Below are 27903 nucleotides of genomic sequence, written 5' to 3'. Positions count from 1 at the left end.
AACCACCATTCCAATCATCAAGCTTGATTAACTTTTTCTTGTCTCTGGTCATGCGATTTCAACAACCACTATCTACTACCCACAGATTCCTCCTTTCAACATGTAGAGCAATCTGCACAATCAAGCTTGACTCTGTCTTGTTCTTCTTCTCCTCTACCCAAACCTGTTTCTCTTCTTTCTTCTCCTCATGTCATCTTGTGTTCCAATTTTGTCTATATCTTCTAATCCAGTACAATTTTCTTTTGCTTGTCAGTTCTTAGCTTACAATGCCTTGCTATGTGACCAAAATTTTGAGACATAACATTTCACATTAGCATTGAAAGATGTATTCAAAGCATTCATGTAGGAATCCTGCACATTTCTCCTACACTCATAACTCTTATGACCAAACTCATTGCAATTATAACATGTGAAATTTGCACTTTGTAATGCAGCAAATGAGTTTCTACTCTCAAAACTAGGTGTTACATTCATCTTCCTACATTTTGTCATTCTATGACCGAACTTATTACACCGGTGACAATAGCCATAGAATTCAGATACATACCGGTTTTGTGTCCTAGGAGCAGCATGATTCTGTCTTACCGGATATCTACTCCTCACTTGATGAACTCTAGTGAAACCTTGGTCATCAACCTTCCTCATTCCTTTATTTCCAGCATACTAGTTTGTATGTTGAACTGCGGCTGCATTCTGTCTTACTGGTTGATCCCTTGTAGCAGCAGCATATGACTTCTTTTTCTTAGATTTGCCAATAGTGAATACCTCCTTGACCTTACTCTCACTGGATGTCATGAACTATATCTCCTTTTCGGTTGAGTCCTTGCTCTCGGAACTCTGGCCCTTTTCAAATCCAAGTCCACCGACATCCTTTGAAGACTTTTGCTTGCTCAACATTTTATCTAGGGCCTATGTGCTGCTTTCATACTTGCTTCTCATCATCAGTTCATTCTTGCTCTTCTCTAATTCCTTCTAGAGCTTAACAATTTCTTCTTCCAGGTTCTGATGCTCCTTCTCCTTTTTACTCAAGCCGGTACTAGTAACTTCATAGATCCTCTTGGCCTCTTCCAATTGAAGTTTTAGATATGCAATTGTTTTCTTGGATTCTTCAAGAGATTGCTCCAACATCTCCTGTTCTTTAGCTGCAGCCTTTTTCACCTTCTTCAGATCTCTTCTTGTTTTCTTCAGCTCTTCCAAGGCACTGATGAGCTCAGTTTCAAGATCTACTTCACCTTCTTGCTCTTCTTCTTCTCCTTCTTCTGGTACCGGGACCTCTTGGGCCATAAAAAGGTTTGCTTTGACTTCACCTTCACTGCAACAGTCATCTGAGGCACTCTCCTCATCTGTGGTATCATTTTCATGTGTGTAAAGGTTGTTCTGCTTCCGGTTCCCTCTTCTACCATGCCGGTAGACATTCTTCTTCTTGTCTTTACCAATTGATTTGCTACCACTTGATTGATCATCTTCATCCTTATCACCATAGGACATTTGGCAACAAAATGTCCAATCTTTCCACAATTGAAACATTTCAAGGGCAACTTGTCTTTGTATTTGTCGGAACCCCTCTTGAGTCTTCTGACAAAGTTTGTCATGATATCATCAGAATCTTCACCGGTTCCATCTTGAGCAGAATCTTATTTTCCTTTCCAAGATGTTTTGAATGTAGCTTCTTTCTTCACTGCCTCAGTACCGACAGTCCTCATCTCATAAGCAGTTAGGGAACCATATAGCTCATCCATTGTAAAGGTTTGCAGATCTTTTGCTTCTATTGTTGAAACCTTTGTATCATATTTAGATGTGAGAGATCTAAGTACTTTCTTCACTACCACCTCATCTTTTATTTCTTCTACAAGCCCTCTAATGGTGTTTGTTGTTTCATCAATCCTTTCGAGATAGTCAGCAATCTTCTCTTCATCTCTAATTTTCAAACCCTCAAGTTGTGCTCTCAATGTCTATAACTTGGCTTCCTTGACTTTAGCATCACCTTCAAATATTTTCTGCAACTTATCCCAAGTTTCTTTGGCAGATGAATAGTGCATAACCTTAACGAACTCATTATCAGATAACCCACTAAGAATGACATTTTTAGCTTTAGCATTGTTCTCATATTCTTTCTTAGTATCTGGATCGGTAGGGGGAACACTTGGGACTATATACCCATTCTTAACCGACATCCACATATCAAAACCTAGAGAGGACAAATAGGTTTCCATTCTTCTACTCCTAAAGGCATAGTTGACACCATCAAACATAGGAGCTTTTGAGGAGGCAGATTCATTTCTTGCCATTGTGAACACTTGATAGGATCTATCCAAGCTAGAGAACGCTTTGACAAAACAAGGCACCTCGGCTCTGATACCAATTGTTGGACACAATGGATCACTGAAAGGGGGGTGAATCAATGATTTAAACACTTCTTTCCTAATCAGGGATATACCGGTAACCATAAAACAAGCAAAGTGATGACCGGTAAACCAGACAATGCAAACGAAGTGTGTGAAAGGATTTGCTATAAGATTAATATAACACATACACAAGAATGCATCACATAACACCAGATATACGAGGAAAACCCAATGTGGGAAAAACCTTGGTGAGAATAGTTGTTGGAGATATTTTGCTCCAATCCAGGCTCACAATAAAAATGATATGATTGCAATTTTAGGGTACCAATCCAAGGAGAACCAACCCCTAATTTATGAGCACCGACTCAAAGGAGCACCAAACCCTGATCAATTTATAGGCTACAGCCCAAAAAAGCTACAACCCCTGCACTAAGCAAGCACCTACTTAGTGAAGACAATATGAAGATTCAAATGCATACATAAATTCCCTGTTGCAAATGAAGTTTTGCAACCCTTCAGTACTCTGCACTACCGGTTTCAATCTTACCGATATGTGAAAACTCCACACACCTTGCAACAATGCCTTGTTGCAGTTTCTTACTCTGCTAAAACTTCTCTCCCTCTGACTGTTGGATTCAATTCACACTTGACCACACCTTCCTAGATTCTGCCTCTACTGGTTTTCACACCTTTGTGTTCTTCACTTACTCTATCGGTTTGTCCTTTACTCTGTTTTCCTTGTTCCTTCTCACCAGTACACAAACACTTCAGATTTTTCTTATTTTTCCACTCAAACAGACTTTACCCACACACTTTCATTCTCCAACATCATCCCTTATCAGTCTCAGGTCGGCATCTTTTAAACTTGAGGCTTCCCGCCAAAAACTAATTCAAACTTAGGACGGTTAGGGTTTCTCTCCTTCAACCCAATTTGTATCCAATCTGATTTGATCTGCCTTGGATCGCTCACCTGCTTTGGGGAGATAAAACATCATGCGTTTTTATCTGACCAAAACATGTTTGCTAAAAATAGCAAACCTAACCCTGTTTTACGACCTTGAAATCTGTTGACTCATTTATGATCCAATTGTTTCTTTCTCGAGGTCAATCTGCAATCGGATTTCATGCTTCGATCACAATTCCTTAATTGTATGATTGTTCTCTGTCATCCATTCTTCCTCGAGCCACATCAGTCTATCATCAACCCATGATTTGCGGTTTTATCATTTAATGACCACCTACAACACAGACAACCATGTCGATGAACAGTTCACCGACCTCTGCATGTTTTCCACCTCACCTCCATGGGGCACACATCAACATACATTCAACTCACCGACATAGGGTCAGTTCCAACTTGAACATCCGACAAGTCCTTCTACCAGTACAAACCCTTACCAATATGTCCAACACACTGAACAATCACTCTTACCGACAACATCTTGCCTTCCAGTATGTTTTCATGCCATTCTTTATGTTCTACTCATCGGGTGTTGTTGTGATTCATATAACATTTCGCCTCTTAATCACAAACAAATAGCCAGCCTTCATATCGGTTTATGCCTTACCGGTTATCACTCAAGCATGCCAACACACTCCTGCATCTCACCTCATACCGATGATATCATCTATCAACTCAGAACATACTTCTCTTCTTTATGTCGGTTCAATCTTCTTCATACCAGTTGACACACTCTATCGGTAACCTACAATATCGGTTGACATCAATGACAACTCAATGCCAACAGTACATTTCGCTCCTGAGAAGGAGCAAAGGAAATCGCTCTGAGACTTGGACAATGGAAATGACCTCAAGTTTGCCCCTTTATCAACTCATACCTTAAGTTCTTGGTTTTATGCATAAAGAATTATCAAAAGCCCTCAATGAATGCTTTAGAAAGGATTTCGCTCCTAAAGAGGAGCAATGGAAGCAAAATTCGCTCCTAGACTAGAGCAAAGGAAATGATCTCCAAACTTACCTTCTAGCTTGGTCTTACTAATTCACACCATAGGTTTAGCTTCTATGCTTCAAAAGACTTCAATGCTTGCTTTGGATAGGATTTCGCCCTCAACTAAAGGCAACAGAAGGTAAATTCTCTCTCAAAGGAGAGCAATGGAAATGTTTTTCGCTCCTAGAGAGGAGCAATGGAATTGACCCTAATAAGCCATCTTCCCTCCATTCCTTAGCCAAAATCATGATGAAATTCACCTCTTCTATGATCAAAATGGTGTCAAAGGCATTAAAACTCACTCATTTTCTTCAAATGTGCTAAGGAAAACAATTTCGCTCCAAGATGAGGGCAAAGGAAGTGTTTTTCGCTCCTAATGAGGAGCAATGGAAATGATTTCCACACTTAACCTTATTCAAGATTCCTGATCAAGGATTGAATCCTTCGCTCAAACTAAGGTGTCACGTGATGATTAGAGGCAGCTTTGGGTGATTTGGAAAGCCTAGAGAGGGATTTCGCTCCCAAAGGGGAGCAATGGAAGCAAAATTTGCTCTTAGACTAGAGCAAAGGAAATTTTAGCATACTTAGTCAAATTTTGCTCCCAAGTCTCACCTCTCATTGAAGTGTAATTGGGTCACTTGGAGGATCAAGAAAACACCTGCATAGTCAACTAGGCTTGGCCTAAGGGGCTCCTCTATCAAACTCTTGGCTTGACTCCTCATCTCACATTATTTCATTTCACACCTCACAAAAGGGCTATTCACTTGACTCCTGGCTTCTTGACCAACTATACCTCCCCAATGCAAGGTTAATAGCAAAAGACTTTAACAAGACCTTAGAAAGCAAAAAAAAAAGTGGAAGTCCCCATTTGCAATGGGGCGATGTGTGAATACATCACAACAAGACCCAAATACATTTGATGAGGAGAAACACAAGTTGATAAGGATTGATGCATCCTTGATTTTGTATGCCATTCATTATAAGGCATTCCTTTTAAAGGCAGAAGAAATTAGGAAGGCGAAATCATTGTGGGCAATACAAAACAAAAATGTGATCATTACCAATGAGGATGGAATTCAAGGTGTCCTCAAGGCCTGACAAGATTGAACAAGCTAGCAAGCATAGCAACAGCCTCCTCAGTCGGAAGATGCAACTACCACGCAATGAAGTCGTTTCTTATAATGCCATTTTTGTATCATGCCTTAGCTTTATGATGCTTATTTGTAAAAGTTTAATTATGTTTTTAACGATTCTTTAAAAGAATCGATTTCTTTGAACTATTGGACAATTACAGTTTGTAAGTTTTAAATATGTTAAAATTGGACATTAGAAGGGATCGACACTTTTTGGTCCCCCTTATGTTGTGACATGTGAGTGTGACTCGATCAAATTTTGAAGATCAAAAGAGTTTTTGCTGAATTTCTGAGCTTCTTTGTCTCTGAGCATTAGAGTTGGATTTTGTTTGTGTATTGTAAATCTTTGAGTTTGCACAAATATAAATGTGATGTTCTCTTGAATATTAATATTCAAATGACCATTATCCATTTTCTCAAAAAATCAGTTGGTGTTTTTAGTCTATCAATTGCTCTGTCCAGACATTGGTTGTCAATCTTTGAGTTGATGCTTGTGTTTGGAATCCTCCTCTACATGTGATAATCTTTGTATTATTGAGTTGTGATCCTTAAGCTATACATACTTGAGTTTTCATTTCTCTGTTATTCGCATTCGTTCTATGGTGATAGGCAAATGTTAATACCTTTACTACTTTCTAGTTAAAAGTATACCTTAGTTGTCTACATATTTAAAAAGCCAAAATTGTGATCATATGAAGGGAGTTGTACCTTTCCAAAATTTAGAGGGAAACTAATCAATAGTTTACCCAACTATTTGTTAATATTTTGTCTTTGTGTTTGGGCAAAAGAAAGTCAATTTATTTGTAATTTTTAAGAGACAAATTTGTTAACCAACACCCTGTATCTCTCTTTCTCTGCATCCCTCTATATATCACTTCCTAACTCTATCTTTATCTTTCTATCTCTCCCTCTTCATTATTTGCCTCTTTCTCCCTCTTTGTATATTTCTCTTTGATCTCTATCTATCCACATCTCCTCTTTCTTTATCTCTCCCTCTCTTCCATTCTCTATCTCCTCATGCTCTACCCCTCCATAAATAGACCAAAATTTTCCCTAATTGACCTTCCACACCTCTTCAGTGTACCCATTGCACACCATAGTTTTAAAAATTGCGGACTCGCGAGTCCTTTGGCGTCGCGAGTCGACTCGCCTAGGACTCGCGAGGCGAGTCCAGGCAAGTCCCAGCGAAAGACTCGCGAGTCTTACGCAAAGACTCGCACGAGTCTTTCGCTTGGACTCGCGAGTCTTTCACAGGGACTCGCGGGCCCAGAAAAACACGCCCGTAAGGGTTAAAAACAAGTTTTTTTTTTAATTTTTGACTTCATTTTGGTTTTTTTTTGCTGTAGCAGGTTAGAAGGGTTTGGAGGAGTAGAGGGAAGAAGGAAAAATCAGCAAGAGAGATCTAGGTAAGGATTTTTCTCTTTCTTTTTTTTTTCATTTAAATCATTTCATTGTTTTGAAACTGAAAAAAATCTTGAAAAACAAGGGGATATGCTGCCAAATTTTTTTCTATTTTCTTTCCTAAGTTATTTCCTCTTTTTTTTTTCTTGTTTTTGAATGCTATTTTTCCCAAATGATTCATTGTCATTTTTTTTGTTGATTTTCCATAAAACCCTGCTGATTTTTTTTTTTTCATGTTAAATTAGCAATGGCAAGTTCAACTCCAAGGGCAACCCCAAGGTCAGGAAGACAAAGAGATAAAGCTTGGAAATAAGGGATTGCAGGAAGCAAAAAGGGGGAGGTCACTTGCACCGAATGCACAAAATGGATGACTAGTAGAATCAATAGATTAAAATACCACCTTGCACAAATACCTGGATATGGTGTGGAGGCATGCCCCAAATCAACTCCTGAAATTATTAGAGAGATGAAGGCCATTCTTGCTGAGAATGATATGCATAAGGAAGAAAGGCAAAAAACAAGAGAAGCCATGGCAGCTGCAATGAATCCCACATTGTCCACTTCGGGTCCCATTGGTCACAGTCGAGGTCGTCAGTCACTTTCATCTTTTGGTGACAATGAGGGTGAGGCTAGTGGCACTCCTGTTCGATCAGACCCTAATTTTTTTATACCACGCAATGTTCCAGGTGCACAACCTTCACTTGAAGGTACAGGATGGAATAGAGAGAAGCATGAACAAGCACGGATAGCAGCTTCAAACTTTTGGTTTTACAATAATCTATCTTTCAATGCAGCAAACAATGTGTATTGGGAAAGTTTTGTTAATGCATGTACAGTGGCGGGTAAGGGGTTTAAGGCCCCAACAGGTCATGACTTCAGTGGGCCATTGCTAGAGAAAGCTGTGAAAAATACAGAAGGTGTGGTTGATGATCAGAAAAGGTATTGGAAGAGAAAAGGATGTAGCATTTTATCTGATGGATGGACAGATGGACGGAATAGGACTCTTCTCAACTTCTTGGTGGCTTCAAATGGTGCAATGGTATTCATAAAGTCTGTTGATGCCTCAAATGAAATAAAAAATGCAAAGACTTTGTGTAATCTGTTGGATGGTGTGGTTCGGGAAGTTGGAGTTGAGAATGTTGTCCAAATTATCACGGACAACGCAGCTGCATATGTATCTGCAGGTAGAATGCTTATGCAGAGGCATCCTTCGATTACATGGAGTCCTTGTGCTGCACATTGCTTGGACTTGGTGCTAGAGGACATTGGGAAGATTGGATGGGTGAAGAAGGTGGTTGAAGATGCAAAAAGTGTCACCAAATTCATCTACAACCATACTTGGGTGCTTGCTTTGATGAGAAAACACACAAATGGCAAGGACCTTGTGCGACCTGGAGTGACACAATTTGCTAGCCACTTCATCACTTTGCAGAGCATTCTTAGTGCCATTCCTCATCTTAAGCAAATGTTTGTGTCAGATGCTTGGTTGGGGTCTGCATACTCCAAAAGACCTGAAGCAAAGAAGATTGTTTGCATTGTTTTTGATGAAGGGTTCACCAAAAGTGGAGAGGAGTTGACTGCGGTAAGTAACAAACACAAAAGTAAACTTTATACAATCTTGTCTATTTGCTGATTTTATTTTTTAGGGGTTAATTTCTTACTAATTTAAAATTTGTTTTCATTTTTTTAGGTGACAGAACCTTTGGTAAGGGTTCTTCGTATGGTGGATGGAGAGGGCATGCCAATGGGTTTCATTTATGATGCCATGGATAGGGCCAAAGAGGCCATTTCACATTACTATCGTGGAAATACAAAAAAAATGTGAAATCCTTTGGCGCATCATTGATCGTAGGTGGACAAACCAACTCCACCAACCGATACATGCCTTCGCCTACTTTTTGAACCCGAAATTCTACTTCTCTGATTCATTTAGGGCTGATGAGGAGGTCATGACAGGTGTTATTACATGCATTGATAAGATGACACCTAATCCTGAGTTGAGAGACAAAGTTCTTGATGAGTTGGAGGTGAGATTTGACATTTGCAATTGCTCTATCTTTATTTATGAATTCAGAAATGTTCATTATTGAATTTGAGTTTGACACTTTGACTATCTAGTATCTATTTCTGAATTTGGAAATGTTCATTGTTCAACATCTACAAAAGTGCAGAGGGGAGACTCTTCTCATCACAACTAGCAATTGATAGGAGAGGAAAACAACAACCAGTTAAAAAATTTAGTAACTTAGTTCAATAGTGCAAGAAAAAACCTACAAACTTGATTGTTACATTTTTTTCTCAATTCTAATATTTCTAAATGTTTTTTGTAGATTTATGGTGGGAGAATTATGGTGCCGGCACGCCTAATCTTCAAAAGATAGCTATCTATGTTTTGTCTCAGCCAGGCAGTGCTTCTGGGTGTGAACGAAATTGGAGTGTCTTTGAGAGCATTCACACAAAGAAGAGAAATAGATTGTCACAAAAGCGGCTCAATGATCTAGTATTTGTTCGGTACAACCTTCGCCTTCGAGTTAGACAGGTCGAGGGTGTTTCACATGAGGCCATTGACTTGGATGAAATTGATCCATATGGTGATTGGACCATGAATGAACAAAATGATGGTGATGATGTCCTTACCGAAGAAGAAATTGCAGAAATAGAGAGAGGAGCAGCACAAGATGCAGAAGGAGCAAGATTGGATGAAGATGAGGACGAAGATGAGGATGATGATGAGGACTTTGACTTTGAAGAAGAATCATCTCACCATTTAGATACCACAACACCCACTGCTACTACTTCTAGCTCAAGGCCTGAAAAATTGAGCTATATTAGGAAAAATACAAAGAGGAAGATGTAGTCCTCTCTTTGGTTTGTTCATTCACATTGTTGTTTTTCACATTTGCAGTTGGACTTGGACATATCATTGTATGTAATTTTGTGAACATTTATATACTTATGCTGCCATTATACATTTTAGAGTTGAAACTTGAAACTTGAATATGCTGCCATGAATGATGAAATTTCAAATATTGCGTGTTTGTACTTTGTAGATCATATGACATGTGTAATGTTTCAATTATGGCACTTATGTTCTCTAAATGCATTAATTTTTTTCTGTTTTTTTTGTAAAACTACGGTTTTTTTTTTTTGCCGAGTCTTTCGCGAGTCTTTCACGAGTCCGAGTCCGAGTCCAAAATTTTGGTTTGCCGAGTCCGAGGCGAGTCCGAGATTTTCAACTATGTTGCACACAAAGGTGCAATTGCTAGTATTTTTGTTTCGAAGGGCTTTCAAGTGAAAATTGTGCATTCACATTGTATATAAATATTCTGATGTGGACAAACCTCTGTTTACTGGACCTGTGATCCTGCAACTCGTATTTTTAAATGGTAAACTAGAACAAAGAAAACAAAACAAAGGAATTATTATTCTTAGTCTCATTGAAACAACGGCAGACAGCCCCTGCAGCAGCCTGTATATGCTCTATTCAAGCTGATAATCAGTCAAAACAGGGCAATAGTGACAGAGCACAGCCATAGATGACAATACTCCATTGATTCACTGCACGAACCATTTAATTATTCCACAAAGACACATAGGAAATACTGTTGATCAATTTCAATTTTTGAGCTTTCATACAACAGCAGCAAAAGCACTACCCTCAACAGCAACGCACATTGCTTATATAAAACAAAACTGAAATTGAAAATAGTAAAAGCACTAAAGAACAACTAGAACGGCTAACAGCAACAGATACAAACAAATCCCAAAATATCTAAGCCAAATTTGAATAGAGTGGTGATCAAGAGAAGACCAGTATGCTATTTTCAAAATCCAAGGTCTATAAGGCAGCGCATTTTGGGTGCATATATATAGAGAGAGAGGCAGCACATTCAACGCATTCACATGCCATATATATATAGATATAGGGTATCTGGAGAAAACAAAAATGTTGTGCATTGCAAAAAACAAAGACGAGAGTATAAATTGAACAACTGAATGAAAACTAACCACGATAGCCAGGATATGTGGATGCAGAAGTGTCTCAGGGTGTGTCAGAACGTTCTGTGTGCATGTGCAGGTGTGTGTATTTTCAAGATTTCCAAATGCAGTTGACAACTTGAATTTGTAAAAGCTTCCTTCTAAAGATCCATCCATAAACAATCTTTGTTGATAGAGTTCAGTTACTCTCCATACAGTTCTCCCAGAAAAAAGGCTCCAAGGAAGGCCTTATTTCCTCAAATGAATTTATTACAACACAGAAGAAAATAGAAAATTTAATCCAAAAGACAACTCCACACAATTGTTTAGGAAGCAATTCTCAGAATACAAAAAGGCAGACAGAAGGGGGGCGAGAGGAATCGATCATTAAAAAAAACATATTACTTGCTTCAATTGTTAACAGAGGCTATAAGTGAAAACTTTCATGCAAAAAACCAGATCATGTTAATGATTGCTAGCCAGTTGCAACTTGCAACTTAAAATAAAAAGTACATACCTCCTTCAAATCGGCTGTGTGCTCCTGAAGCGTCGACAATGCCACTTGAGCTGCTGCTTCGGGAGGATATCTATGATAAAAATCAGTTCATGTAAACATAGATGTAAACACATAAGCATATTTAATCGAAAAATCAACCTCCAAAATTATTTTCAATGACCTAACATTAATCAACCTCACATGTGCCCAAAAACTCACCGATATATACCGCAGGATATGGCTGGAAATGCAATATATTTGATGTTATTCTCTTTTGCAACCATTACAGAGTTTCTTCATTCGAACAAACATGAAATTTAGTTTTATATTTATCCATTAAAATGAGTCTTACAAAAACCCTTGTAATTACAGCCAACATAACCAGAATGAAACCAAAAGACCATGATGGTTGTATAGCCCCTGTATAAATAGCTTAAAAAAGGCATAAGCATACTTGTATGCATTTGAGAGGGCATTCGGTGGGTCTTCGTCACTTTCATAAACAGGACCAACTGTATATATAACATGTGATACGAGGAGCTTGAAAGCTCTGCAGAGCAATATATCAGGAAGCAAATTAACTCAATTGAGTGCAACATGTAGCTTTCTGCAAACAAAATTGAATATTCTTCAGTGTGAACTTAACTTACTTCGTGATTCTGGCACTACCAGTTGGGCATCGAACATCAGGTTCAACTTCTGGAATAGCTCGACATGCTGCTAAAAGTTCCGGTCCAGCAGCCCTGTGAATAGCTGAGAGAACTAGAAATGTCAGCAACAATTACACATTGAGCTCAAATTCATAAATTAAAATAATATTGAAGTACCTCCATCTACTCCCCCACCTCCCAGCATGCGTTTATTGGCCGCATTTACCTGTTTCCTGCATATTGTCAATATTCATACAAAAAAATTCACAAAATATCCACCTTCTAAGACGTAGAATAAGAACATGGGTTATGATCATTAAATCTTTCTTTATAATGTATAATATCATCTGATTAACTTTTCATCTTCTCAGTTTCATTTTCAAGAGAATAGAGAACAGAGAAAGAAGAAACAATTTGCAATGTTTCACTGCAATTTTCCATATACAAAAAGACAAATGTGGTGAGATCTTCTAAAATTACCGAAGTGCATTGTACAACATTGCGAGAAGCATGGGCCAGTCCTCCATTGCAGTCAAATTAAAAACATTATACATTAAACAAAAAGAGATCGTGCAGTATGTAATAATTTCATCCTCTGGCTTCTGCTTGAGGAGAAAGTCTTATTGCTCAAATCTTAGGAGGTTTTTTTGTGACTTCGGCACGCATTTCTGATAGGCTTACACAAATCAAACAATTATATTAACAACCACCCCTGTTGGGATAAGACTCACTAATTTGTGGGTCCACCAAATTCACCATATACCTCCTTCAATAAGTAATATAAAAGACATCATTTAACAGCAATTGCCAGATCCTACAACCAGGTCCACATTGAACAGGAAAGTGAACTCCAATAGCAAAAGAGAGATTAGGATGCCAATATGAGAAAGTATAAAAAGACACCAAAGAGAAGAATCAACTTGGAAACATAAAACTGAGAACTTAGACAAATTGCTTGTATTTATACACCCATCATGCATAGACAAGAGAATAGGCGTACCCAATAATTTTACATGTATGCCCAATATAGCATATCATGCCTTACACATATAGGCCGTTAAATACAAGAAGGCTCACTGATATATGTAAACCTCATATACAAGGTGCATAGGACCTAAAAAAGATGAACATGAAACATAACCCAAAGATGTTCCACGTGCAATGGTAATTCAATCAGACCCGATAAAACATACATTTTCATACTCTTTAACATGAGCTACAACTCAAGTGCCAAGAGGAAGGTGGCATTCATACCTACAAAGAAAAAGAGGTAAGACTCCAACACCATTTGCCTTCTTAATTCTTCATTTTCTTGTTAATTTGTAGGGCAGGAAAGCTGAGGCAAAATAGGGACTAGATTAAAACATAGCGAGCAAGGGCCCATAAATTGTACAAATGCAACAACCGAGGACTTAAAATCAGATATATGAATATATCATTTTTAACTTTTCATTAAATTAAAGAAAATAGTACAATATCACAAAAAAAGGAGGGTGATAGAGAAGCACACCCACGAGTCTGACAGGAGGGTCAAACCTAGAATCACAATTAAGTGGACATGGCTACACCAGGCAGAGGAGGGTCTTGATCATCAGGCTTCCCCACAACATCACCGGGGGTAGAGTCATTAATTGGCTCCCACCCAGTGGAAGCATTTTCTTCTGCGTTCTCCTTAGGAGACGGCTAAGTGCAAACTGGAGGGATGATGAGCAGCACACTGCCACAGGGAATTTTTTTTTAAGAAAAAGAGGTGTAAGATTATTAGTGGACACAAATATGACAATACAAAAGGATGCCTTTTGGATGCATACTCTCATGTAACCTCTAAAACATTGTGTGAGGGTGTCATGTCAAAGGTTCCACTAAAGTCAACAGAAGACCTAAAAAGAGCATTGTCAGGTCTCCTCAATAATTGCTCAAGAGTAAAGTGTGATATGTAGTTTGGAAACCTCTCCTAATTATCTTGGGACAAACTCAGCAAAAATGCCTTGGCAGCAACACAGCAAAGAGTTGACCAAATAGGACTGGCATCACCCAATTTCAGTCATTTAAGACTTCAAATCCATATCATGATTAGCCTGAAACTTGGCAATAACTTGGATAATCATAGTAAGCCAAGTCATATTTGGGAATCAGAAACATTTGGGCGGTCAGAACTGAGAATACATGGCAACTTTGCCCAAGTTGATTTCTTAATTGTCATGGATAGAGGCAATAACCAAAACCAACATTGTTTCCTTTGCAATTCAGTGTTCAATATTGTTCTCTTATTCCTTACAACGCTGCCTATTTATGAAACTATGGTACTTAAAAGTTAGTTGGGACCAACTGATTAACAAAAGTTGAGTGCTATGATAGACTTCGTCATCAACTTGGGATATGTCCAAACTAGTTTCCTCTATAATGAGCTTTGCCCTCTTGGTGATTTTGGTGAGAATTTTGATGACACCATTTCAATTAACATGTCCAAGATGTGAGAATGCATCCAACAAAATGAATCTGAAAAGTCAATGAGGTTCATTTTGATATCTGCATAAGCCATGCCCAAAAAGAGGGTACAAGTAGCCAAAAATTGAGTTTACCCTTCTGATTGGTGAATATTAAGTCTGTAATAACCACCCTTGGTTAAACAAAAAAACAATGTTTCTCTTACTAATTCCATTGCATCTTAAATACCCCCTTAATCAACCAAGCAGCTTATTTTCAATTTAGAAGTGCTAGTTTCATAACCTTGCCAACCATAGTAATGGCAGCAACTTTAGGCCACAATCTTACATCATGCACTGAATAGGATAAGCTCTCATATCTCAAAAAATCCCTCGACCCAATCCTATTCCTCGAGGGTTCATTTGAAAAGACCCTACCTATATATCCCTTTTAGGGAATCAAAGGTTCCATAGCTTGCACACCAAAAAGAAGACTTCATCCACACGATTGGGATGAGACCTCGTACATCTTGTTTCCTATAGGGCTGTGCCCCCTCCCCCCCCTCCCGCCCCCCAAATCCCCACATTCATAAAATAGAGACGTCCTTGAGACATAAGGATGCCCTTGACCATCCAAACATTGTCACTCAAAACCTAGAGATGTTTTTGGGGCATCCCCTAGTTTGGTGACTTTGAAACATCCCCGAGACTTACAAAGGAATCCAAGGAGTATCCCAACCACCCTAGGACTTTCAAGCATCCCCCTTATTTGGGGACCATCTCAAGACTTCTAGGCTTCACCCATGGAAAGAAAATGAAAAAGTCAATATTTTTTAAAAATCAAAAAGTGTTCTCAATCTACATACCACAAACCCTAACCCAAACAGTCTATGGGCCCCACCCAAACCTTAAGCACTCACAAAATCTTATAAATAGGCATCTAACTTCTCTACCACATTTCAAATCACTCCTAAGTTTCAAAATTAGTAAAGGACTTGGTGTTGGAAAATAAAATTGATAAAATTTGAAAATGACATTTGCCATGAAGGTTTGTGTCGTTTTGAAGGCCTTAGTTTATGCTTGGTGCGAGGACTCTGCCCCTTGACCCTATCTTGCATCATGACAAGGAATGTGCCAAGGGCGTTACCCCTTGACCTTGCTAGGGGCATTGCCCCAAAACCTCCATCCCCCATTGTTAATGTTCAATGGAATCATTATAACGTTTTTTTTTTTTTCGTAGTTTACTTAGTAAGAGTTTCATATATAATTCTTATACTGATTCCTCAAGCATATTTTTATGACTAATTTTCTTTTAAGTGCTATATGTATTTGTGCTGCTCACCATCCCCAAACATAGGCCCTCAATTCCCAACCTGAAACCTATCCCCCTGTCAAGAACCTTCGTGTAACATAGACAACCTCTCTTTTGAATTGCAACCATTAATTAAGCTTGTGCTTCCCAATTCAATCCATAAACAATAGTATAGTGTTAAGTGTATTCCAAACAAAGGTTAATACAATGTCAACAAGTAGGAACATAAAACCATAAAGTCCAACTCACATGCACATGTAATGATTAACTCAAACATTCATCACATACACATAACATGACTAGATCATAGCCTCATACATGTCATATATACGTAGTGAGACTAGCTCATGCATACATCACATATACATATATATAGTGACTACTATTGGGACTCAAATTTGTGGTGTCATTTTTGTTAAGTCCATTCTATTGTGTGTATCAGTCGCCTTTTTCCCCACTGCTTATAGCCAGTCCAAGATATCTTAAATGGGCCCCTATGCTCAATTATTTCTTTGTATTATGTTTGTTTCCCCTTATACATAGGCGAATCACCCCAAATGCCAAATCACAAAAGTTGTTTAAGTGTTACTTTTGTGTTCAAGTCAAAACATCAAGGAGTTCACGAGTTTGCAAACCTCCTGAACCTCAAACAAAGGAATAGGCTTTAAATTTCAGTAGGTTCACAAGTTCACGAACCTATCAAAGGTGCAACACAAAAGGAGGAAAGAGTCAAATACCAACAGAGTAATGAATAAAGTGAGTTCAAATTTCGGAAGTTCTTTCAATTTGCAAACCTATCGATACAATTAATTGATTTTCAATTTCACTGAGAGTGTGAAGTGCCAAAGGAAAAGAAGAGAGAAAAGAAAGAAGGAATGGGAGAATGAATCCAAGTTTCAACAAGTTCACAAGTTTGCAAACTTACCGAATACCAAAATAGTTTGTGTGTTTCAAAGGCGCTAACGAGGCAAAAGTAAAGGATGATAAAGAGTGAGAGAGGAGCCTTCATCAAAGTTCGCCAAGAGGCAAGTTCACCAAAACACCAATTTGCTGAAATTAAAGGTCATTAAAAACAATTTGATAAAAAATATTTAAAATGCAGAGGTAAAGTGTAGCCTATTATGTTTAGTTTTAAAACAAAGCACCAAATGAAATGGCACAATTATCCTCCATCCACTCCTAACTACTCAGCATTACTACAAATCAATCCCCAACTACCTACATTCAATTCATCTAGTCTTCTCTACATCTCAAGCATCCATTTTAGGTAGGATTAGATTTGCACCGTTGATTTTAAGTCAGCTATAGTGCTACGATCAGGGTTGATGCCATATAGCTATTATAAAAGCATCTTGATCATTTTGAAAGGATCCGGAGTTGCTTCTTTGGGTTTTTGCTGTCCATAGTGCAAAATAGTCTAGGGTTTCAATGTTTGATCGTTTATCCACCATTAGAGCTGCTCTCGAAGTTGCAAAGAGGTAGTTACTGTAGAAAATGTATGTAAACAATTGTCTCCTTGACTGATTATTGAAATTTTGGATTGATTTTTGGAGTGAGAGGTTGACAAGCCCTCTTCTGGTAAACTTTCCTCCACCACATTTGCTGGTGAAGCTATAATGGGTATTTGAAAATGTTGCAGCATTTAAATCTATTGCATAGTCAATATATTTAATGATCTCCTACCTATCGTAGATGTATCTCAATGAGTTCAAATAAAGTTTATTAAGTAGATGTGTTTATTTTACATCATATCTTTGTTGTTGTTTATAGTTCTTTGTTTGTCACGATTGCATATAACTCTGTTACCCAATAAGCCACCAGTTGGTATAAATAATAAATCTTGACCTTCCACACCCCTTAAAATCATTAGAATCATTAGGCGCATATTTCCTGATCAAGATACAAAGTAGAAGATCCAAGATACAAAAGGAAAAATAGATTAAGTAGGCATAGTGTCACCGGGTTTTTTTGTTTTAGGCTTTTCGTGCTCATCTGCTTTGTTGGCTATCCATAGGTCCCATAAACTGTTTGGCCTCATGGATATTATAAACATTCATTCATTCATTCACCAGTATTATAGGAAGTAGAAGTAAATTGGTATATTCTTGTTTATGATTCAATATTAGAACTATGGATAGCTCTTAGATAAAATGAAACATTATATTATTAGTGAATCATTAACATGTTTATGCTTTAGTAATGTTAAGAGTCTGGAAAGGAATCATCTCAAGGGATTACATCACTATTGTCATCTTGTAATGTCCCCTACTAGATATAGACCTGTTTAATAATAATTAATCTTATATTGGATGAGTGTAGTCTTGGAAGGACAACCTGCACCTAAAAGGAAAGGCAAGCACCTACATACATGTTCAATTATAATTAGACTTAATTCATTCTAATGCAAAATTAGATAGAAATTGGTATATGAGACATGAGAGGGGTTGCACGGGTCTGTTGTCTACCAAGCCCAAGGAATGGTTGCTTCTAACCTCCTTGCTAGACTTGGCGGCCCATGTTGCTTGCCCTTCAAGTCTTTATACCTTTAAACATTCAGATTCTTTCCAACTTAGCAAGACAGTTATGGAGAAAGCAACTGGCTCCTTGACCTCATGGGTCCTATGACCACATGAAAGCCCCTCATTACCACTAGAAACCTGTTGATTTGTGTTTTATGCACATGCAAGCATCAGAATAAAGTACCAAAGTACTTTACCTTCTCTTGAACAAAATCACCTCAGATGCTAAGAGTAAGATCAACTATAATGATTCCAAGGTTTCTATAGTCAGGTCTTGACGAGTGGGTAACTCAATGGTCGATGTGAATTGTTGTTTTCACTTGGGGACTTACACAATTGTTCAAATCAACTTCAACTATCATGAATATGGAATGGGTGTACTGATAACTTAGGATTTACCAATGAAGCTCTTGACTTAATTCTAACAAGAATTTTTAGAAAAAAGGACAAAAGGGAACAGGGTTAAGGAATTCTATTCTAAACCTAGAATGCAAGAAGTAGTGAGCAAATTCAGTAGAATTGAACTAGGCAAGGTCTCACCATCAAGTCGAATAGATTTTGACACAAGCTTAGTGCAATCATCTAAAGTGTACTTCATATATATTCAAATTACTACGATCAAACATTGATAACATCCAAGTTGATGCATAACAATGGATGCATAATAATCGAAATTAAGCTTGCATAAACTTCCAGTTGACCACGCAAGGCACACTTACAATCCGCAAGAGGCTAGTGGTATGGATAAATGGATTTCACACAAATACATTCAACAAATTCCTTCATTCAATCTAACAACTTGAAAGCAAATTCTAATCTAACTTGGAGGAATTGATAACCTTGAATGCAAGACAACACTTAAACAAAAATCACCATCAATTCGAACAATGATTTATATTCAAATCTGCAGCATCTACCAACAATTCTCAAAAATCTCTCTTACAAATGAGAGGCAATGGGGCTTATATAGAGTCTCAAACAAAATGTGTGGCCAAGATTTAATCAAAATCAAGGGCCAAGATCATGCCAACAAAGCCCTAGAGTTGTCGTAATTAGGGTTTACATCAAAAATGGAGCCACCAACATATGGCCCAATAGAAAAACACCTAGTCATCAAATAGGGAATCTTCTAGAAGATTCCACCCTGCATCTCTTTCTCTCACAGCATAATCCAAGAATCTAGCTAATATAGAATCTAATTCCTCCATGGAAATGTTGGGTAAGGTATCCTATTGTAAATCAATCACGTCCAATGTATCCAAGCAAGCATCCAAGGTGTTCTCCCAATCTGGCATGAGCTTCTGCGAATTGTGGACATGAATCAACAAAGAAACTAAGTCATCCATTTGACTCTTCTTCAAAGAATACAACTGATTGAAGTACTTGAACTTCATCTTGTCTCTCAATTCTGCTGAGTGTAAACCACTGGCTTCACTGACATCAACTCCCAATAATTCCTCAATTGAGGCAACGACCTTCGACTGGATCTCATGAATTGATCCTTCCATCTCTGCACAATTCTTTTGTGCGTGCTCATAAGTAGATTTCTTCATGGCCAATGAACAATACCAGCCATAGAAATCGTATGTCTCCATTATGCACAATATTCTCTCTGATCAATGTGGACATAGGAATTCTCTTCAAGGCTTTGAGGCGTGGAATAGTCTTCTCCTGAATAGGTCAGAATTCCTCCCAAACTCCCTCTAGATATTATATCCTAAACATGAGTGGCGTTGTCCTATCAAAAGCCTAGATAAAATGAGTAAGAAAATCATCCACCTGTCTCTTCGTTTCTTCAATCCATCTCTCCAATTCCGAGAGTGTACCTCTCGTTGCCTCATAATCTATATGTAGTCCATGATCAATTGCAATAGGGGAAATAAGGGTGGGATTCTCACGCCTTATCCCTGCAATGTACTCTCTAAGTCTAATATTCTCTTCCTTAAATTCTTTTTTCTTCTCTATCTCCCTGTCCAATCTCGCAGTGATCGCCTTGAGATTACCACCAACTTCCTGAAATTCCTGCTCCTTTGTAGTACAACCAAGGGCAACTGAAGTAATCTGAAAAATCCATGAGAGTAGCAACATCCTTTGTCACATCTCCAATAGGAACAACCACGTGTGCAATCCGAATTCCTGTATCATCTCTAGTTATACGCGACAAAATCTCAGCCCTCTTTGGTTCTTTTCCCTTGTTGCTCCTAGCTAAGTATTCATCAATGTCGTCAATTGGTTGTACCTCTACCATCTTCTTACTTTGCTCCATACTCTTCATCATCCAATCAGGAATAGCAGTCATCTCCATAACATCATCGAGACACATCTCTCGATCAAGCTCTCTCAATGTCGAGATAACATCATCATCATCATCAGGATTATCCTTAGTCAAATCATATACGTTCTTCCCCAAACTAACCTCTAAAAGGACAGTAGGAGATCTCGTCTGATCATCATCTTCATTAGGTGGAGCAGATGTAGCGGTGGCATATAAATCCTAAACATTCTCTAGTAATATCACCGTGTTGGAACATTGTTCAACCTGCTTATTCTATTCTAGTACTTCAATCTCTTTGATTGATGAGACACTGAGGGGAGGTAAAGGAATGATAATCTTTTGCTTCTTCTTCTTAACCTCCTCAATCCTCTTCCCTCTAGCCTTGACTTCTCCTGGTGTGTTCTTCCTTCGCTTGGGAGCTTCACTTTCCTCATTCGCATAAATCCTTATGTCGTTGATAGTTCTTTGATCATCTTCGAAAGAGGATTCCTCTTGTTTCATCTTTTTATAAGTGAAGATAACACCCATGTCAACTAACTTGTTCATCTAACTGTCTACCCATCCTCGGGAGAAACTCAAGACTTATCTTATCAATACATTCAAATCTGTCACTTCTTGTTCTGACCAATTAGGCAATTGAATCGCCTTCTTCATTTCATTCTCATATTGCGGATGCATATGATCCTTGTCATCTAACATCTGATCAAGAAAGAGGAAAAGTCCACACTTCCTCATGAAATCCACGAACATTCTGGACCACATTCTTCTTTTCTCTGCTTGCTCGTCCATCAGGTTGGCCCAATAATCTTCTATGTCCACTTTGTGTATGAACTTATCTCCCCTGATCCTTCTAACTTTCTTATTCGAATCAAACCTTTCTCTTCTTTTGTATGTCGCAAGGCGATAATATGCAAGTTCTTCAATGACTGTGCTAGCTGCAGTGGCGGAATGGCAAACCTCCAATGTCTTTCCTACGGAAATAGGAAATGTCATCCCCGTTCTGTGTTTGTCTTTCTAAATAGAATCAAAATCCAGAAGTTGTCTCACTACCTCAAGTAATATCATTCTGTTTGTAGGATACCTAGGAAGCCTGTAAGGTTCGGATTGAAATCCATGAATACTTAGGTATGTGAAAGTGGGAAACTGTTATTAAGGATTTAGCTTCATTCAGATTGAAGCAAGTAATATATAACGACATTGAACGAAGGGTCATGTCCCCGTAGGGTCATGACTCTACGTGGCATAAGCCACGTAGAAGTCATGCCCCTACGTGGACATGACTCTTCATCGTTTTATTTATAGGCATCGACACTTGCTGTGAACTAAAACCAATAACCATGGCAGTTTCACGAACCAACAAGTTGTCGATATTATCATAGAAGATTAATAGTTAGAGTTATACATATATATACACATCGGAGGTAAAACATATGCATTGCAGTGATCTTATTAAAGTCTATCCTCACTACATATTACCAGACTATTGTTTTCTCTATCTCTGATCTAATTTCCTTAACATGGTATCAGAGCCACATTGCTAGAGAAATAATAAAATAGTGACACCTCTTTCCTAAAAAAAAATTCAGACTTGCACTCAGAATCAAAGGAAAAACAATCATGGTGAATAGTGTTAGAGTGGAGGATAGACTCGAAGGCGCATCCAAATTCGTCTCATAAAGAATTCGAATAACAACAATTCTTCAAGAACTCGAACTAGATGCATACATAGAAGAAGATACTAAGATGCCCGAAGACAAGCCAGAGAAAACCTGGAAAAGACACAACAACAAGGCTAAGAAAATCATAATTGATGCTGTTAAAGATCACATTCTCCCAACCATCTCAAAACTAACTACGGCTTATGATATGTTCAAGACCATTCAAAACTCATATGAAATAAATAATGCAAGCAAATTGCTCACTTTAAAACAGCAATTAATGCATATCTACATGAACAAAGGAGAAACAATCACATCCTATTTCATGATGATTTCAGAATTAAAAGACCAATTGTCAACTATTGGGAATAATATAGATGATATGGAGCTATCTCTAATAGCACTTAAGGGATTACCATCCAGTTGGAAATCCTTTATTCAAGGCATTAGTGCTCGTCCGACACTACCAAAATTCGATCAACTCAAGAATGATTGTACTGAAGAAGAATCTCGACTAATCATAAGAGGATTGGGTCCAAACAAAGGGGGAGAAATTCAAGCACTACATGCTAACACAAGCAACAAAGGGAAGAAAAGGAAGTTCAAACGGAAGAGAGGAAATAATCACAAAAGCAAAGACTTCTCCAAGATTCAATGCTACAAGTATGATAAATTTGGACACACTCATAGGTTCTGCCCAAAAAGAAAGAATGCTCAAGCAACCATAGCTGAAGTCAAGGAAGTAGAGAATCCTCTATTTTTCTTAGCCTTATCAAGTGAACTAAACTCAAACAAACATATGTGGATAATCGACAGTGGAGCATCTCGACACATAACCGGTTTTAGAGATCAATTCAAAACCTTTGAAGGCCACTCAACTGAAGAAGTTACAATAGGAGACAATTCTACTTATCCAGTGAAAGGAATTGGGACCTGCTCAATTCAATTAAGAACAAGAGTTACATTACAATTGAAAGATGTTCTCTTTGTACCAAGTATCAAAAGGAATTTGGTCTCTATTTCAGGACTAGCTGATCAAGGATATCATGTCACCTGCCATGAAGATAAAGTTCTACTCCGGCCTAAAAACTCTAACATAAAGAATGCTATTCCTATAGGATCTAGAGATGGTAGTTTATACAAATTATGTAATACTCAAAAGAAAGCACTAAATCATGAAGTATCAAACTCTAATGAAATTTGGCATAGAAGATTAGGACATCTTCGATTTAGTGCCCCTACCTTTTATAGGAAAAATTACCACAGGATTACCCAATCTAAAATCTGATCATGTTGGAACTTGTAAAGGTTGTGCTCTAGGGAAGAACTCAAAAGGATCCTTTCCCTCAAGTGAACACAAATCAAAAGTTGTAATAGAACTTGTCCACACTGATTTGTGTGGTCCAATGTCATTACCATCACTAGGGGGATTCTTGTATTACGTGATATTTGTTGATGATTACTCTAGGAAAACTTGGATCTATTTCATAAACTCAAAGAATCAAATGAAGTGTTATTGAAATTTAAAGAATTTAAGGCCCTAGTGGAAAATCAAACTGGGAAGAAAATAAAGACTCTAAGATCAGATAATGGGGGTGAATATATATCTGAAAATTTTAAAGAATTCTGCATTTCTGTTGGGATTAAGAGGGAGTGTATTGTACCTTATAATCCTCAACAAAATGGAGTTGCAGAAAGAAAAAACAAAACCATCATCGAAGCTGCTAAAGCCATGATGCATGATCAAAATCTACATATCTCATTTTGGGCTGAAGCCTCAAATACAGCTGTGTACATTCAAAACAGATGCCCTCATTCAATCCTAGAGAATATAACACCTGAAGAAGCCTTTACAAGAAATAAACCAGATTTAAGCCATCTAAGAATCTTTGGTTGCCACGTGTATATTCACGTTCCTAGAGAAAAGAGAACCAAACTAGAACCCTCCAGGAAGAAAAGCATATTTGTTGGCTACAGTGAAACCATTAAAGGATACAGAGTCTATATTCTAGGACAAAGATCTATTGAAATCAGTAGAGATGTCAAATTTGAAGAAGATGCTGCTTATAAACTATCTCTAAGTGCAGAAGATGATCTAACCGCAAAATCAGATGAAAATCCTACAATTGAAAATCAAAGGGAGAATAGCATAGAAAATCATGAACTTCAATCACCTAATTTCGAGAATGCTGAAAATCCTAAGAACAAGAAAAGACCACTATGGGCAAGAAAGATGATTGAAGAAAATAATGTGGAACCCGATGAAATCTTCAAAGAGAATAAGAAAACAAGAAGTCAATCATGCTATGTTGCATTCATGACTGAACTTACAAAATCTGAACCATCAAATGTTGAAGAGGCTTTAACATGTCAAGCTTGGAAAGATGCAATGATTGAGGAATACCAATCTATCTTAAAAAATCATGTTTGGGACATTGTACCTAGACCAAAAGACAAATCAGCTGTCTCATCAAAGTGGTTATTCAAAATCAAACATGCACCAAATGGTAGTATTGAAAAACACAAAGCCAGATTCGTTGCGGTCCGAAATTCATATTAAATCCTCAAAATCAGACCCAGGAGCCAAAAGTGAAAGGTTTTGAAAATTCGCAAAAAGTTTAAATACTCCAAATTTGCAAAAACGTCCAAAGGATCCGAAGTTTTCTTTAAGTTCCAAGAAGAGTTCAATGGTCTGAAAATGCCTTTGGGCACCAAAATCGCGAAAACTCCTAAAAGTTGTAAAAGCGCCTTGAAACTCCGAATCGCAAAAGGTGTTAAATGCTTCAAAATTCACCAGAAAAAGCATGAGAGTTTTTTAACAATTTGCAGAAGCTCTTCAAAACTCCAGAGTCGCGCTATAAGAAGTTTTCAAAATGCCCAAGACTCCAAAGGTAAAATCACGCAGAAGTAAATCGCCCAAACACTATCAAGACCAAGGATCAGATTTCACGTTCGAAGAGAAAGGAGAAGCATTTTCAAGATACATCTCACAAAGTGCTTCTCAAGCCAGATGTCGTAATTAAATTTAATATTTGTTAAATTAATTAATTAATTTTTCAAATTGATTTAATGAGATAAAATTGGTTGATTGATCGCAGAATGTCATTAAAGAACCAGGAGGAAGACCTCAAACGCAAATCAAGGAAGGATCGCAATCCAAGGCCAAGCGCTGGAAGCTAGAAGAAAAAGATGCAATGCAGGATCAAAACAACCGAGCATTGGGAACCGTGCCACTGAACAAAGATAAAGTCCACCAGCGAAATTGAAGGCAAAAAGCAAAAGAACACTCTGAATGCTGCAAGTTTATGCATTCTCAAAAAACACACAGCTGGATTTAAGTCCAGAAATTCAGTTTTAAAACTGAAACAACTTTATTGTAAACTGCCTATGGGTCCTGTGCAAGATATTTTTGTAGATAACTATTCCCAACCACCAAGAAGGTTGGATAGACTCAAATTAATGCCAAAACAGTTGTAGGTGGTTGAAATTGTGGTTGGTTGGATAACTGGGAATTGATTAGGCATGGGTTAAAGATGTCAGCTTCTGGAAGACAGATCAGGGCCCTTGGATGCAGTCCATCCTAGCCTTCGGTTCAAAATTGTAATATCTATAAAAGGCAAAGGCCTTTCTTTTGTAAAGGGTTAGATTGTTAGATAGTGAGATGGTTAGATAGTTAGATTTTAGAGTTAGAATAGGTTAGATCTTGGCAGTAGCATAGAGATGCTGCAGAAATTGTTGTAATAGGCAGTTGAAATCAATATATGAACATTGATTTGGTGTTTATTGTCTTGTTTTCATCCTGTTTGCATGGTTTCTTTCAGCATTTTAGATAGATCTTTCTATTTTGGGTGTGTAGGTATTTGATAGATTCGGGCTCATACTACTGAGGATATGCTGATTGTGTATCCTTTTGTGTGGTTAACCTGAGCCTTTGATTGTGCTTAGTTCAATTGCAGGTGTTCGTCTGAGCTGCGCCAGAATTGGGTGCTTAGCCATGCGTCTCCAGTTTGAAAATCTTCCAAGTCCCTTTGAAGATTGCACCGTTCCTGCAAGGTTGTGAGCTATTCTGGCCAAGCAGGAATTGGTTATGCTGAATCCGTCTACCCGCATACCCGTGTTGTTAGTTTTAGATCTCCTACCCCTTTCCTTTTGCTCTTTATTGCGTAATTCGAGAATCACAGCAAACTAGCTTGTTGCAAATCGTAAGTCCCCTTGTGTTTCCAACAAAAACACATCAAGCCACTGAGAGATCCCGCAGTCAAGACCTGACAAAAGAAACCTTGAGGTTGTCTCCTTTGATCAAACTTAGAAAACAGCATTAGAGACTTCCTTATCTCAAGAGAGAGTAGGATAATCAATTGGCTATTCTATTCTGCGTTGGCCGTATGGAGTCTGCAGCAATGCGACTTCAGACACGTCAACAAGTACCTAGTAAACACTCGCCCTGATATTTGTTACGCTACCAATGTGTTAAGTCATTTCATGTGCGAACCTAAGAAGATTCACCTAATGGCTGCTAAGCATATTCTGAGATACTTGTGTGGCACTATATGTTGAGATACAACTCCAAGGGTATTCTGATTCCGACTGGGTAGGAAGTTCCATTGATCGTAAAAGTACAACGGGGTGTTGCTTTAGTCTTGGATCAGCTATTGTATCCTGGTTTAGCAGAAAACAGTCAGCAATTGCTCAAAGTTCCACTGAAGCCGAATATATGGCTGCCTCCATGGAAGCACGTGAGGCAGTATGGTTAAGGAAATTGCTAGTTGGACTATTTGGGAAGCCCCTAAACCCCACTGTGATTTACTATGATAATCAAAGCTGCATCAAACTTTCTGTAAATCCAGTTTTTCATAATCGATCCAAGCATATAGAAATCCCATACCATTACATAAGAGGTATGGTAGACAGAGATGTCATCAAATTGACCTACATCAGCACTGAAGAGCAAAGTACCGACATATTCACCAAACCTCTTGCAAAGTTGAAAGTGGAGTACTTTAGAGGTAAACTTGGTATGACTAAATTATAATGGAAATTTTTGATATTAATCTTAATCATATGTAATTGATATATTCATGAATATCTTGAATGCAATATTGCATGTATGTGTTATGTCATGGAAGGTGACGATCTTTCATGTGATGTAAGTGTAAGATCGCTATTGTAAGGTGACGACTTTCACAATAGCCTGATTTGTTATCAAGATTGACTACATTAAGTTGTTGTCCCGGAATGTGCCAGAAACCTTGATACTAAATTTGCTATGATGAGTTATTGAATTGTTATCATTAAATGATTGTTCTGAAATATGTCGGAAATTATGATAACAATCATATCATGATTGACTACATTAATTTGTTGTCCCGGAATGTGTCGGATATCATGATACTAAAATTATTTCACCTGTGATAATGACAATGTTACAATTGTCACTAGAATCAAGGTTGTAATCTGATAAGACTTCAAGTTGTTGTTGTCCCAGAGTGCTAGATATCCGATAATCCATATCTCTCTGAGATATGAAGTATTTCACTAGTAAGTGTTACTGAGTGAATGATCATGTCAAATGAATGTGTATATCTAGAATGTTGTTCCTTAAAACTTGATTATGAAATTCAATCCTCTTTTGCTAAGAGGGAGTGTTAAGGATTTAGCTTCATTCAAATTGAAGCAAGTAATATATAACGACATTGAACAAAGGGTCATGTCCCCGTAGGATCATGACTCTACGTGGTATAAGCCACGTAGAAGTCATGCC

At 37.9% G+C, this 27903-nt stretch overlaps 1 protein-coding gene across 6 annotated transcripts in view; it reads right to left on the bottom strand.

The window, feature by feature from the left end:
* LOC131047046 (uncharacterized) overlaps positions 1 to 27903 on the bottom strand; it is a 123779-nt gene that overhangs the window by 25739 nt on the left and 70137 nt on the right. For 5 of the 6 annotated variants that reach the window (XM_057980853.2, XM_057980855.2, XM_057980854.2 and 2 more), the window contains exons 2-6: positions 12130 to 12178; positions 11953 to 12055; positions 11757 to 11852; positions 11522 to 11596; positions 11324 to 11393 (exon numbers count right to left, since the gene is read on the bottom strand). In XM_057980853.2, the coding sequence (XP_057836836.2) occupies positions 11324 to 11393; positions 11522 to 11596; positions 11757 to 11852; positions 11953 to 12055; positions 12130 to 12178 (393 nt within the window). Of the gene's footprint in view, positions 1 to 11323; positions 11394 to 11521; positions 11597 to 11756; positions 11853 to 11952; positions 12056 to 12129; positions 12186 to 27903 lie in introns of all 6 variants that reach the window. The other variant, XM_057980857.2, reaches the window with a different exon arrangement.

The sequence above is a fragment of the Cryptomeria japonica genome, chromosome 7, assembly GCF_030272615.1.
Source record: "Cryptomeria japonica chromosome 7, Sugi_1.0, whole genome shotgun sequence".
NCBI classification, from domain to species: domain Eukaryota; kingdom Viridiplantae; phylum Streptophyta; class Pinopsida; order Cupressales; family Cupressaceae; genus Cryptomeria; species Cryptomeria japonica.
Note: the sequence above shows the minus strand (reverse complement) of the source record. Positions and strands in the feature narration are given on the sequence as shown.